This window comes from Haliaeetus albicilla, chromosome 8 (assembly GCF_947461875.1).
Source record: "Haliaeetus albicilla chromosome 8, bHalAlb1.1, whole genome shotgun sequence".
Lineage (NCBI taxonomy): Eukaryota > Metazoa > Chordata > Aves > Accipitriformes > Accipitridae > Haliaeetus > Haliaeetus albicilla.
The window spans coordinates 34,352,646-34,368,052 of NC_091490.1; the positions used below are offsets into that span (position 1 = coordinate 34,352,646).

General features: G+C 42.2%; 1 protein-coding gene across 12 annotated transcripts in view; it reads left to right on the top strand.

Moving 5' to 3' along the window:
- Positions 1-15,407, top strand: part of RASAL2 (RAS protein activator like 2) — a 202,963-nt gene that overhangs the window by 149,412 nt on the left and 38,144 nt on the right. For 11 of the 12 annotated variants that reach the window (XM_069789664.1, XM_069789665.1, XM_069789666.1 and 8 more), the window contains 4 exons: positions 54-163; positions 10,317-10,470; positions 12,040-12,138; positions 12,968-13,522. In XM_069789664.1, the coding sequence (XP_069645765.1) occupies positions 54-163; positions 10,317-10,470; positions 12,040-12,138; positions 12,968-13,522 (918 nt within the window). Of the gene's footprint in view, positions 1-53; positions 164-4,191; positions 4,324-10,316; positions 10,471-12,039; positions 12,139-12,967; positions 13,523-15,407 lie in introns of those variants that run through there. The other variant, XM_069789672.1, reaches the window with a different exon arrangement.

Sequence of the window (15,407 nt, forward strand, 5' to 3'; positions counted from 1 at the left end):
ATTTATTACTGGCATTAGTTTCCGTGTTTCACTTCTGCAACTTCTCATTTTAGGGCTTCTTCAGTAAACGTCTGAAAGGGTCTATCAAGAGGACAAAGAGTCAGTCAAAGTTGGACAGGAACACAAGTTTCCGTCTCCCATCTCTCCGCAATGCTGATGACAGGTAAGGTTCAATGCATCTCCCAAAACAATCTCTCCTCATCCAGAAGCACGTCGCAAAATCTACATGTAGCATGCACAGAATGAGAGCAAGGAAGGGGATTTATTGTTAAACCGGCAGATGGGTGCTTTTGGGGGCTGACTCTAGTATGTTAGAAGTTGTTTAGTATACAGTGTACTGCTGACACAGGACTGAAAACTTTACTGCTCTTAACAGCTGACAAAAAGGTCGGGTTAAACACATGGACTCAAATACCTTTTTCTGCATCAGTTTCAAATAAGCTGCAGGCTTTAAATTTCATGATACAAAACCATTGGATTGATCAGCTTTAGAGAAACTTAGCTTGATGCATGCAATCCTTATCCACAAGTCAGTGCAGTGGCCAATATGAGGAATTGTGTTGGTGCAAGCAGATCAGTTCAGCTAGCACTTGCAAAGCCCAGAGATGTGTGGTGCAGTTCAGGCACGTTAAGAATCATTGCTAATGTCAGTCAATTGTATAGTTACTGCAGTGTTACTACAATGAACAGACGGTCTGTTTTTCAGAAAACTGGAAAACTCGGTGACTTCTGACCATCTTAGTGCTCCATTTGGTATATTCTTGCTTCTTTAGTTTTTGGCTGGTGATTCAGGCTGGGAACGGATTGTACATGAGGCAAGCAAAAGCTCTCACACATGGTTTTTCCTAACTATTTGTAAAGTCTCTTGATTGTTTTTATTAAACATTACTCTGTGTTACATGCCACCGTAGCCCAGCAGGAGAACTGGATTGAGTGAAAAATAGGTTGCCCTGTACTTAAGGCCACGGCAGGCTTCTGTGATTTTATATTGTTTAGTGCATTTTCCCTTCTCCTTTAGCTGAGTTGAATTCATTAGTTGTATCTGTCATGCTGTGCTGCTTCAATCAGTGGTGCTATCTTCTCCATCTGAAAGGCAGCACCATAAAATCATGGAGATAGCAAGGCTTCGGATGTTAAAGGTCTTGTTAACTTCACGAGTTACAGAAAAGACTGCTGCTTACCGAATGTGACTAATGGTGTGGATGATGTTGCTCCTATAGTCATAGCAATGGCCACCCAGTCTGTTTTGAGTCAAGTTTTGTTATAAATCCCTGTTTTCAGGGAGTTGCAACGTGGCTATAAAAAGCAACTCAGTGAGCGTAAGCATGTTAAATAATGCCACCATGTGATAAAGCACCTGTTATTTTTACCATTGTTTGTAACCAGCTTTGCTTGAAGTTTTGTAATGCAAAAAGCTCTTTGCTGTAAATAATATATGTTTCTTTCCCTAACTTGGTACTCATGCTGAATGTGGACTGATGATACTTCCTTTTGCAGTGTAAGGGAAATGCTGTCGTTCTGGGAAAGCCAATAAATTTAGCTATAATTAATCCTACAACTTTGGTTTAAGACATATTATGCACAGCGAAGCTGCCTTTTCTTTAAAACCGGACCCCCCTCTACTCCCTTCCAGTATGGGCACAAATTGTCAACTAGACTTGAATGAAATGTGGATTTTCTCTGATGGCTTGCAAAGCATAAAATCCATTGCATGCAGTGATGGCATTAGGCATAGCTGGTCTCTTCTGTCAGTCCTCTTGAGTCTCCTTGGCATGGATTTAAAAAGGAGGATTCAGGAGCAAATTAACTGAGAAGTTCCAGTGGCAGAGTCCACGCAGAGGTTTGGGGGACAGAGCCCTAGAAAGCCAGTGATGTGCAGGCTGATAGACAGGGACAAAAGCCGGTGGTCGCTCCTTCCTTTCCATCCAGTCACCCTCCTACTTTGGCCTTCTACACTAGCCTTATAGCAATGCATCTTGAATCTGTAGGGCAGGAGATGGGACAGTGTTTGGGGGTTTTTGTGACTTGGTACGATCGTTTGCTACTAATGGAACAAAGCATTTTTTATACCAGTCCGTGTGATCTTCCTCCTTTCCGAAGTACGTGTGCTGAAGTGGACAGAGGGCAACAGTTTGGAGGCAAGGGCGATCATTTGAGAGCAGCCAAGCTATGTGGAAAGCAAGCTGAGATTAAGTTATTTGGAGATAAATCTTTGCACAAATGGGTATTGCTGTTCAAAAGCATAAGCCTCACCTCAAGCTCTGTTTGAAGCTTCATGCTGCAGGTGACGGTCACATATTGCTGACAAGTTCTTTTTGGAAGGAAAGCGTAACAGCACTGCTCAACCTTGTACTTACCTTTTGTTGGAAAGATTGAAGGTTTAATGGAATTCTCTTTGCATTTGTGGTCTAATCAGACAGTGCACCAACTGAATATACCAACTTTGAAAGTTTATGGTTAGAGCTATTACTTTTCTAATGGTATTTTATAAATAAAACCATAAAAGAAATTCAGTTCCACTGTGAAGTGAAACTTGCCAATAATTTCTCCCTTGCCTCCCATATGTTTCACTCTGTATCTAAGGGTGCCTGAAAAATGCAATTGGTGGGTAGAACAGCAGGAAAAACAACTCAGAAACTGTGTGGGAATGAAGCACTGAAGATGAGGAACAGATTAGTATACTGGGAGGAAAGAGGAGGCTAAGAAGATTGATTTGTATTTAGAATTATGCTGTTGTTCGGGATTTTTTCCAATGGGACAAATCAGCAACAACTGTTTCTGCCTGAAAGAAGATAACACATAGCAGCTGACTCTTAATTCATGAGAGGGAATTGCCATTCTCTCACCTTCTGCTCTCCCTGCTTTCTGTATGAGTCTCGATCTGTTGCAGTAAAAACTTTCCTGTCCTACCCGGGTGAGTCAGCCCTTTCCCATTTTAAGCAGGTGATGCTAGGTGATGTCATGGTGTTATACAGGTTTTCAGGGCCAGGCTGACTGATAGCATCTACCTTTTCTTGCTCTGACAGATACAAGAGCCCTGCCTTCAAAGAAAGTATTTTATAGCTTTATAAATTAGAATCCTGCAAGGATTAGAAGGAAATAGAGGCTGCTCTCATGTTGCTTTCTCATGCTTTTGAGGTGTTTGGGTCCTGTTAAGAAACACAAGATGTTTATAGATAAATACCTATAAAATTCCGGAGTAAGGAAGATTAGTTATCCTGGTGCACATCAAGATTTGGGATACTGTAACACTGCATGCCATGCCAGATGGTGACAGAGGATGGATGCGGTTTGTTCAGAGTTGATTTAAAATAGAAAGGATTCAGGAATGCTGTAGGAAGGAGTGATGGAGATAAGTTGCAGATTTTTTCGTAATCAGATTTTCTGTTTCAGCAGAAAGCAATTGGCCAACCTACTTTTTCTGGCTTTTAACTTTGTTTCAGTGTGACTGGGTTAGTGGATGGGGAGAGGAGAGAGCTGCAGTGGTCCTCCAGAAACGAGCCCACTGTGGGTCACCATCCAGATGTCCTGTAGAAATCCACAACCTCTCAGTCCGTAATTCGCATCACTTCTATTACTCCGGGTTCAGGTCATTTGCTGGGTGGTCTGTTGTACTTGAAAACTTGTGTTTTGTCTTTACAAGGCATTAATGTGAGAACACTTAGACTCTGCTCGGTTGTGACCCGTGCCAGATGTGAATGAAGCTCTTCAGACATGTGGCCAGTATGGCATCTCACCAGGTTATCAACAGCTCTTGCCGTAAGGCTATCTGGCACCATATTACCATATCATCTTTCACAGCTTTTCTAGCCTGCTTCCCACTGCATTCTTTGAGCTCTTCAACCCACACATTTGTCTCTAACATTTTCTCAGTGTCAGTAATATATAAAACATATTAAAAAAGCATGAGAAAAGACTTAAGGAAAATTACATTTGAAATGAGAGACCAAATTAATATTTTCAGTTTGCGGCCAGGAATTTGAGAGTATTTCCAAGTGGACCGACAGTTTTCTCCTCAGTTTTGTTTGTGGTGAGGGAATGAAGATGGTTGAGACTGGCTGCATATGGTCTCAGCGACTGCAATAAAGCTCTGCAGACAGCTGGGAGGGTTTTGCCCTGTTGGGATTTACTGCCACGTGGGAATCCTCCTGCTTTACTAAAAGTCATTTTATGGCATTATCAGATAGTCATAGACGAGCGCAGGATCCGTTGTGTGCTTGCTCAGAATGGGCTCCAGCAGGTTGCAGGGAAGCGGGTAGCCATGGCTCTGGGGTTCATGGTGAAACGGTATCGCTGCTCAAACGACAGCTTTTTCTACTTTCGGTAAGTTCTCACTCCTCCCTCCTGGTTTCTTTGCAGTATGAAAATAGCACAGACCATATCAATAATAGAAGCAAATCTTGTTGTGTTTTTCATATTCGTTCATTCTAATTTAATGCTGTTTTTCAAAAAAGGTGGGTGATTTTTATCCTGATTTAGATGTAAGGATAAAAATCTGTGTTACACAATGCGTTATTAAGGCTTGACTCACTCAGAGCTTGTATTCATTCAGAGTATCTGTTTCTATCTGCATATTGGAGTATGGGGAAAGGGGAGGAGTGGTTTGTTTCCGGAGAGACATCTCACTCCTGTTTTGGTGAACATATTTCTTTCAGCCAATTTTTTCAGTCCTCATGCAGTTGTTTGTTTTTCAGTGAAAACTGAACAAGATCTCAGTGTTAAACCTATTGTCGCAAACCTTAACCTTGGTGCTAGGCTGCTCTGTCTCACCTGCAAGCTCACTTGACCCCTTTATAAAAACATACTTCTTAATGGCTGATGCTTTTTCTGTAAACCCTGGACTCCTCCACATAGCATTCACCTATAAATCACTTAGTGAAGTGAAACTGAATCGGTTAAGCATCTCTGGTCCAGCAAAACAAAAGAATTTGAAACGTTAATAGCAGAGACCACAGTTACAGTAGAGTGAGGAGAACGCTACTCCTGTGAAATTCAGCAGCCTCTTTGGCTGCACCATATGAGGTGTCTGTTAGACAAGCTGTGATCTGTAGGGAGAGCAGGTAGGCAGGGAAGGGCTTTGCAAATCCAGGATTCAAACAATAAGGCTTTGGGTAGGGCCTTGCAAGAAAGACTAGAATCTCAATGGAAGGCTGAAGCAATATGCTCAGAAAAAGCCAACGTTTAATTGCAGCTGACTAGAACTTGCATCTAAGCAAGTTACCCTGAGTTTCTGTTTTAAAAAAAAATATTAATAATGAAACTGGTTAGACTTGCAGAATTGTTGACCAAGTAATAGGATGTTCTGCTAATTGGCAGTTGGAAAACGAAGCGGGGTGTGGTGCCTGCAAAATGAACACTTGCACGGGGAAACCTGATGCTGCAGCACGGGTAGAGTGCACCTGTGTTACAGATGATGTTGCCGACATTAGGGTCCAGTACAGCAGGGCTGGGATTTCGAATAGCAGCGCTGAGCAGAAAGTTCACTGCATTACAGTCCAAGCTCTCTCCTGTGACTTTGCGAGTGGCTAAGTATTGAATTCAACTTTCTGATCTCGGGGACTGTCTCTAAACACATGGGTATTGTGCTGGAATTATTTGAAGCATGCAGACGTACAGTTTCGCGTAAGACCAGTGGAGACATGGGTTTAGACGGGTGCTTAGGCTGAACAAAAAATGCTTTTCAGAATTCTTTGCCTTCACACCAGTTTGGTAAAGGAAACAGATTATGGGATTCTGGTCCTCGGTAGTTCATTTCTATACATTTATTTCTTATCTTTTGGATTATTGATGTCCACAGGCTTGTTTTCCAAGTGCTCTCTCTGGTAAGCTCAGTAATTGAAAGTCTTTTGTGCTTTGTAGGTTGGCTTTTAAATAGGTCAAAATCAGCAGGAGAGCTTCATAACCAGAGCAATTAGGATTTTAACCCTTTATCCTACATGCCTTATAGATGGTAGAATATAATAGAAGTCAGTTAATAGGCTGGTGTGTGCCATGGGCGACCACTGAAAGCCAGAGCTTTCTAGTTCCCGGCTTACAACTGAGACCTTCCTGTAGTGGAAAATTACTGAATTATGGTCTGCGAGGACAGAGGGTCAGCTTGGGGTTGGGCCAGCAAGATGGTGTTGTTGAAGAGGTCTTTCTCAGCAGCAGTCGCACACTGCTGCCAGGTCAGTGGTTTGGGGCATTGGCTGGGCTCTGATTTAGAAGGAAATTATGCAGCTCTGAAGACCAGTACTCCAAAACATGTGAAAAGTGGTGAGAAGTTTAAAATGTTCTCTGACATGCTCTTTCTCCACCTGCTTTTCCCATTGGAAAGAAATTACGGAGAATACCTATGTGAGAATTGTTTGATGCTGCTGGTAACTATTTGCTCTGAGCTTGTATGTTGTCCTTTGCAATTTTTTTGTTGTATGCAGAAGCAGATAGAAAAAGCAGTGCAGAAAAAAAAGCTGATCGTTGGAGTTTAATTGTAATTTAAAACAGGATTTGTGTTGTTAATGGGGCTGTTTAACAGAAACAGATTTGTACAAACAACCCTTCCCCCATCTTTTGCATGTGCGATCTTCCTGTTTACAGTAATCTGCTTCTCTGGGATTACCTCTTTTAACAGAGACTTTAAGCAACACTCGTTTTACCAGTAGCTTCCAACCTAATACAGGAGAGACCCTGTTAATCCAGCCCCTTTGCTGGACATTGGGAAGTAAGTTAGTGGTTGGTTAATTAACTATGCCTCTGTGCAAAAGGGAAGCCAGCAAGCTATTTTCTTTCATTGTTACTTAAAGCCTTCTTCACCATATCAGATGAGGCTTTAAAGCAGCAGAGAAGTATTATTGCTATATAATTATTGCCTGTATTGATTGGGATGCTGCTTATTTAGGGACAAGTCAATGATTTGCTTTGCAGATCTATTATACCTATACCTGTTATATCTAATATATACCATAGTGCTTATAAATGCATGTACTTGTGTTTGTAAATGTGTGTGGTTGCATCTAACCAGCAACTTTACAGCATTGCTGTGGTGTTTATGGAAGATAAAGTGCCAATTCTAAGCCACTTAATCAGTTTTTTGAGCTGTGTTAAATATGGTAACTTCAAGGGATTGCTCGAACAGATAGATGTTCCTCTGCCCCAGGACCCTGAGTCAACAAAACTATCCATGCTCCAGCTGATCTGCAACAAAACAAACTGTTCAAAGCTAACTAGTTAGAAGAGCAATGAAGCAGAACAGATGCTACTAAAAGATTTAACTTGCAAGGTGGGATGTGGAGGCATGGAGTACAATTGCTGTGTGTACCTGCCTTTCTTCCTGCCCTGTCCCCAGAGGCTGTTGGGAGGCATTCTTGGAAGATGCCTCACTCTCTCCCACTGTCTTTAACTGTCCAGGTCTCATTAAACTCGTTGTAGGAAAGGAAGAGGAAGCACTTCTTTCTTTCTGGAAAGGTCACCTCTCCTACCTCTGCAGAGCAGCCTCCCCGAGCTTGCTGCCTCTCCCGGCTGCCAGCCCCCCCCTAATCTCCTTACAGGAGGCTGCACCATGGCAACACACACCCAGGAGCCTCTTCGTGTCACCCACGGGGCCGGGTGAGAGCACAGCCGACGAGAAGAGAGATTTCTTTACTGGTGCGGCTGTGACTTTTCTTCTTGCCTCAGCGTATCTGCCTGGCACGATGCTCGTCTGAAACTTGTAACCTAAGGCCTGAGGAAGAACTCCTCCTGGATTTTTGTGCCTTTCTTCCTCGCCCGGCAGGATTTATTGTCTGAGATGTAGCCCAGAGAACGAAGTTTGAAAGGAAGGGCTGTGACATGTGGCACCGCTATGATTTGGGGATGCACTGCTAAGTGGTTGTACAATTGTTTCATGTAGGTGTGCTTGATTTGTCTTACTCCAAGTGCAGCCTCCACTTAACTGGGATTTGTAAAATCTGTTTTTCTTTCTCCTTTATTTGGTAATTATTTTTCTTTCCCTCCTCTTCTCCCTCTTTGTGACCACTCCATGCTTTCCTTCTCTGACAAGGAGCTAAGGCAGGACTTGGCTGGAGGCTCTCAGCCAGCTCCCCTGCATCATGCACCGAAGTATTTTGTTAGGACTGGAATTGCTGAGAGTTTGGGACAGGGATGGAAGCCAAGTGACCTCAGCAGTGCTTTCTTGGGAGGAGAAATTAGAGAGGATTTTGCAGAGATGATATTAAAGTGGTTTATTGTGGTGTGTTTATTTTAGACTTGCCCTACCTTAACTGCAGCAAGCGTTCAATTATACATGGCTGAGGTTTTAGGTTTGCGTTGGTTCAGCTGCTGCTGTAACCTGTTATAACAAAGCATGCACAGGGCAGCCAACGCATTTGTACCAGTGCTGCTGTTTTGCATTTGAAATCAGTGTCTTTGTAATATCCCTCTGATGAAAGGTTTTTGCTGCCTGCACTTAGGTCATTCAATATATTAAATGGGAACAAAGTTCTCCCTTACTGTTTAATAAATCTTATCGTACATGAATCTACTAGAATACCTTCAGCGTTTCATTTTGTACAAACGAGCAGTCAGATGAACTCTGCTTGTTGCTTTACATGTATATTTCGTGATACCCAAGTTTTTGTTAAGCAGCCTTAGAAGTACTGAAGATACCTTTTCCAAGTGTTTTGGGGGTTGGGGTTTTTTTTTTTCCCCCTCTCTGTTTTGCCATAGAATTGCTCAAGGGTAGGAGGAATTTGATTTTGCTAAGGTTACAAAATATGAGGATTTCTTTGTATAAGATATGAGAGGGAAGTAAATAGAAATTATTTATTTTTCAAAATTAAGGAAGCTGTTAGAGTTAGCTGTGCTTTTCACTCTTCCATAAATACATTTTTTAAACATTTTCCATTTGATACTGAGCCTTGCTACTGGGAATTGAATAAAAGGAAATACTGTGAGGACAAACACAGGTGAGGAAGCATAGTTTCAGAGCATTGCTTTTGTCTGCGTAATGTGTAGACAACTGATGCCTTTCTACTTTCACATCTGTTCTTTGTGCTCAGTCACACTTGCTGGATGTGCAGCCATATTTATGGACGTACTTTCATGGATCACTGAACAGACATAGGGACCAGCACAAGCTTCAGTATCTTAACAAAATCTAGACCTGCCAGGTAAACAACTCCTTTTCTGCTAAGCTGTGACTCTGTGCTCTTCCTCCTTGTTGGTCGTCTGTGAAGGCTTTGACTGAGTTCCAGCTAGAGGAAAAATAAGATGCGTGTGCACATAGTGTTTACCTTTTGAAGCAGAAATGCTAGTTGTGCCTAAAGTATCATATGATTTCATTGCAGAAGCTTGTAGTCCAGGTGTCAGTTTAGAGTTAGAAGCACAGATGAAACCACTGTCACCTATAAATTGAGCACGTTTTATAGTGCTGTTTGACAGCAGAGCTCCCTGCTATGCACATATGTTGCATTAAATCAAATTGGGAGAATTCAGAAAGCGTTAGAGCACATTTTATAATGTTGCTGTTGTTTGCAAAAAGCTACAGCATAGTGGAGGGAGAGATATGTCTTTGAGAAGTATTCAGGAACTGGTGGGGGCAAAGAGAAGACTGCCTTGATAAAAAGGTACTGAGAATTTGGGAGGTGCCAGCTCTGGTAGAGCTCAGGGATTTACAGGACAGTCAACTGAAAAAGAGAAGCAGTACGTGTTAGTGAGGGGAAGTTAGAAGAGAATGGAGGTATCAAAAAAATTGGAAACTGTTAAAACTGGAAGAAGCAGCTGAAGAAGAAAATGCAAAATTTAAATGTAGGTAACTGATTTGAGCATTGTGAAGTGGGAAATAATTTGCATATTTGACTTTAGTATAAAAGCCTTGTATATTAAGAAAAATCAAGTGTATTGGGGGGGTCATCTGCTCTAATGACAGTAGCTATCATTCTGCATTGATTTAGAGATTTAGAGATTGGTGTGCTTTTTGCTGTTAATACACAACATTTATCTAGTGATCCAGATAGTTGTAAATATTTTCAGTAATATAGCCAAACCTATCTATGGGTTTTCTTTAAATTTCAGCAGTTAAGTTCTGAACTTCTTGTTTTGCTGTTGTTCTTTCACTGATGGCTTAGCAGCTACAATTTCTAGATCAGTGGGAATGGACTTCCTAGGCTTGTGTAGGTGGATATTTCCTTAGGAGTCTGGGATTACTGGGCTAATGTTATTTTCATAAGGTTTACAGACTAATTGTCGAAGTTGTTCTGAATAAACACCAACAAGTTGCAGCTTTCTCTGGGATCTTGCCAACTCTCTTTTGGTAATTGTGAGAAAAAATAAAGTTTCCTTTCCCCCTTGTTCACCTACAGGTCTCGTGGATTGCCAAAGCTGAAAGAGTCCCGTTCCCATGAGTCTTTACTGAGCCCAGGCAGCGCCGTGGAGGCCCTGGATCTTGGGTCAGAAGAAAAAGTCTTTGTCAAACCACTTCACAGCAGCATCCTTGGACAAGACTTCTGCTTTGAGGTAAAGAACGCTCTCCAAGCACACAGCCGATTATATGCTGTCAGTTGGTTTGAACCCTTGCAGTATGCTGTTCTGTGACTTTGTAATTTGAGATCAAATCAGCAGCTGCTGCTATCCTGAGGTTTGGGTGGGGGCCATCTAACCAGCATGTGATTTTAAAGTCCTTGAGGCTAATGGCATCACTCACTCAATGGGAGAAATCTTTTTCAATTACTGTGTCTTCTAATTGAAAAATCTCTTTAATTTGATAAATATCTAAGCATTTGTAGTTTGCATGCAAACGTATGGTTGAAACATACTATTGTTCATAAGCTGTGTATTCATCCTCTCCAAATTTACCTAAAATTAAATTTAGAAAATACACCATAATTGAGAAATGTGATTTCCAGTCAGAGCCCCCTTCCATTAGCTCAGCCCGTTTGCCAGTTGCTGAAGGAGAATCTTCAGTAACTGCGGATGTGTCCGTTGCACCATGGAGCAGGATGCAAAGATCCTCTTGCTTTTTCAGCACAGGCTGCAGCACAGCACTATGTGGCTCCTAGCTTTGCTTCACGAACAGGCTGTTTGTGTGAGCACAGTCCTTACCTTGCAGGACCAACAGCGTATTCATGTGTGCTATTTACATGCATCTAAGGCCATCATCATCTGTCATGGCAGGGACGGTTGACAGTCTGTCTTCAGCAGGATTAGTCAAATGTGTCTAAACTTCTGGAACAAAGATCTGTTTACAACCTGGAAAACTGCTCTGGCAGAAAACCAGCGTATGGGGCCCATCTCCCTCGGGATGTATCCAGGAACTGTTCCTGTTCGCGTCAGTCTCATTCTTCTGGTTGGAAGCACTTTCCAGCTTGCTTAGGTTTGGGAGTTGAGTGAAAAAACTGGCAACAACTTAGCTCTGAGGCTGTTGCCTCAAACTGCTTTTTAATTGTATGCACAAATGAATGGAAAGAGTAAATGAAGCTTGTCAGGCCACGTAAAAGTGAAAGAAACCGAGGTGGTTCCGTCCTGCATGAAGCAGAGTTGTGTATGGCATCGTGTCAGGGCCGGATCAGAGCACAACTCCTTTGGTTTGTTTTAGAGTGTTGCTGTATATATTGGAGTCTTGGAAATATTTTTTATTTACTGAAAACACCATTTCCAGTGTGTTTTGCCTTATTTTAATACATTGTTAGTTCTGTTTGTCTTTACGCTGTTAGTAACCAAATCATCTGCCTCTAGGACTTAACGGGGAAAACTGCAAGCATTTAATTGCTATGGATCAATTAAGTGTTTTAAAAAAAATAAATTAACTAGTTGATTAAAGCTTTGTTTAAAAGTGTTTAAGAGGAGCCTCTGGTGCTCCTCATATGTTTCTTTAGTTTTTTATTAATTTGAACTGACTTTTTTTTTTCCTCTCTACATTTTGTGGCCCTTTTAACCTGTCTGCCTTCTAGGGTCCCATATTGTTTTCCTGCCTTTTTTGTGTTTACTTTGTTGCTTAAGCATTGCTTATCTTCTTCCTTGCTTTTTGCAGCCTCTTACATGTCTCCTAGGCTTGCCTGGACTCAGCCTGTTGTTTTTATGTTCCAGGTAACCTACTCCAGTGGCAGTAAATGTTTCAGTTGTTCCTCTGCAGCAGAGAGGGACAAGTGGATGGAAAACCTACGCAGAACAGTACAGCCGAATAAGGTAATAGAAACCGTGGAAATAAGATTAGCAGGGGAATGGAGGTGGTATGATTGGATTTTAGTCCAGCGTACCAGGGCTTCCCACAGATGGATCCTCAATTAATTTAGTCTGGGGAGAAGTCTGCTCATCAGTGTTATCAAAAGCTGCTGTGTACTATTCTAGTGAGTGCAGTAGGTCAAACCTTTAATGAACAAATACATGTCGGCATGCTTCCTGATCCCTGCCCCAGTGCCTGCTTATCATGTTTCACACTGGATTTCTGATACCGTGCACCTCAGAAGAATGGGACATGGCTTCGTAGGTTTCACGTTTTACTGTGGGGGCACAGTTTGGGGGATGGGGGGAACCAACAAAAAAAAGCCCAGAATTTGAACCAGACTGAGAAGGGGAGTCAAGTTACTGATCAGCTGGAAATATCGCATGTCACCTCCATAGTTGGCATACCACCTTCGAGGGACAGGCTAACAGTGCTCTTGGAGTTATTCACAAGAGTAAACAATGCAGCGTGCCACACCAGTCTAGCAGCTTTTGAGGGGCTCCTGTGCAGAGTGTTTGTTTTCTAACCCATTTCAAGTACAGCTTTTTGAGAAGAAAAATGTTCTAGTCCCCACCTTTGACATACAAAAGACAGCCCTTTTCTTCTATTTTAGAAAATGTCTGATTTTCTAGAGATTCTGATTCTCTGAAGATCAGAGAATCTGATTCTGAATTCTGACTCTGTCCTTACCTTGGACACAAAAGGCAGCCCTTCACTGCTGCTTTAGAAGACAGAATACTAAATTTTTAGGGATTTTGAATCAAAGCTGATTCAGAGCTTTCTTCTGCACAGGACAACTGCCGTCGAGCTGAAAATGTACTCCGTCTCTGGATCATTGAGGCAAAGGACCTGGCCCCCAAGAAGAAATACTTCTGTGAGCTGTGCCTTGATGACACTCTTTTTGCCCGCACCACTAGCAAAACAAAAGCAGATAACATTTTCTGGGGAGAGCACTTTGAGTTCTACGGTCTCCCACCTCTTCACAGCATCACAGTTCACATCTACAAGGATGTGGAGAAGAAGAAGAAAAAGGACAAGAACAATTATGTAGGCCTGGTCAACATTCCCATGGCCACTGTAACCGGTCGCCAGTTTGTGGAAAAATGGTACCCAGTCAGCACGCCCACACCCAACAAAGGGAAATCGGGGGGACCTTCAATTCGGATAAAGTCCCGTTATCAGACCATCACCATCTTGCCCATGGAGCAATACAAAGAATTTGCAGAGTTTGTTACCAGCAACTACACTATGCTGTGCTCTGTGCTGGAACCTGTGATCAGCGTAAGGAATAAGGAAGAGATGGCCTGTGCTTTGGTGCACATTCTTCAGAGCACTGGGAGAGCTAAGGTAAGAACAGGCGGCTTCTATCAAAAGGACTCCCTCTCGCTGCTGATACGTGGTATCTTTTCAGCTAGAAAGTAGGAAGCCTGGGCTGGCATGTCCAGAAGCAGCAGCAGAAGGTGCCTGATGGGGTAAGGCTGAGAAAAGGGCCTCAAAAATACTTGAAAAGATTTGGGCAATTGCGTCTACCGGGAAGGCATGTAGATAGGCATGATACCAACAAGCGCTGATACAAGGATTAAAGACACTGGGTGCAAAGTATAAGCAGGAGGACTACGTAACTTCATGTTCTTCTGAAAAGTTAAGGCCTGCACTTGAGTGTTCAGGAACCTTTTCTGTATTTCTAAAATCATGATACAGGATAAAAAATAAGTAAGCAATAGATTAGTAAACTGGAGAATTACTTCTATAAATAAGTGTCTGATACAATGAGCGGCAGGGTGCCATTGATGATTCAGTGCTAAGTCAGCTAATCAATGGTAACATTGACTTGGTCAGCATTTGAAGAGCCATTTGATGAATCTCTACAGGTGATCCTGCCTGCCCCAAGGATGTTATTAGGACTTCTGGGTGCACACTGATGGTTCTCTGTGAGGCAGAAATTGGAGTGAGCCTCAATTTCTTGGAATAGATTGTAGGAGAATATCCTGTAGGTCTTGGGAAATTCTGAGAGGCATTAACAAGCATTGATTTATCTGGATGCTGCCTGCCAAGTGGGTGTGTGAGTAGTGCCAGGCTGCAGCCAGCTTCTTCCAGTAATGCCAGCTTGAGTAAGTTAAGCACGACCAAACACAAGTTAGAGGGTTGGAGATGTAGAAGGATGGCCGTAAGTAACATCCAAGGGACAGCCTAATTTACCTGCTCCAAAAAGGTCCTTCTGTGTTTGCGTAATCATACGCCACTTTCTACTGTCCTCCCCTTGACATACGTCTCTGAAAGGCTGGTGCTCTGTGACAGTGTGTGATAGGAACTCATTCCTTACCAAGCTGTTTGTCTGACCAAGAGAAGCTGGTAGCTGGGGTAGCTCCTGTAGGCTTGTGTTGAAATCCTGCTGGAAAGCAGGGTCTGGATTCCTGCAGTGCTAGCTGCAACAGGTAGATAAATTATTGTTATGAGTTTGCCTTCCTAGTACCTGAACGTTTGAACCTCCATTTACTGGAAGCATTGAGCAGCTTAGGCTGCCGTAACCTAAAGCTGCAAAGAGGGTACGTTTCCAGTTCACACTTTGTTGGTGGTGATGCAGCTGGATGTTCCCAGTTTGCACCAGGTGAAAATAATTCTCTCAGATTTTGCTGAAGAGAAACAGCAGTAGTGGATTGAAAACCAAGAGCACTAAATGTATTTTTGATCTATATTTATCATATATAATTTGTTCCGCATATTTTATATTCATATGCTAGTAGTGCGTTATGGCTTCTATAGTTAATGGGGTTATAAAACCTTACTACAGCACTCTGTACTGTTTGGAGGAGGATGCTGTTTGCAGCAGAACCAGCAAGTCACAGTTATCACTCAGCCCTAATTCAGGGTGGTGTTTTGGTTTTTGGGCGTTCTTTTTTTTTGGAACAGTTTAAAAAAAAACCAAAAAAACGGAGAAATATGCTTCCTCTCCTGGAGAACTTTACAGTGGCTGAAATTGGATCTTGCAAAATACCAAGTATTTCTTGTGAAATGCTGAGTGTCCTTGACTCACATAAAGTTATCACTTCAGGAAATAAGTATTACTGTAGAATTAGACCCTATATCAAGTGGTTACTCACTGTATCAAGACTTGCTGATAGTTCCTGCCTGGGCATTTGAATACAGTTCAAGTTAAGCCATATAGATCCACAGCAAGTATGTTAACTTTTTTCCCAAATCCTGAACCACTTTTGGTTTGTGAATTTAATTT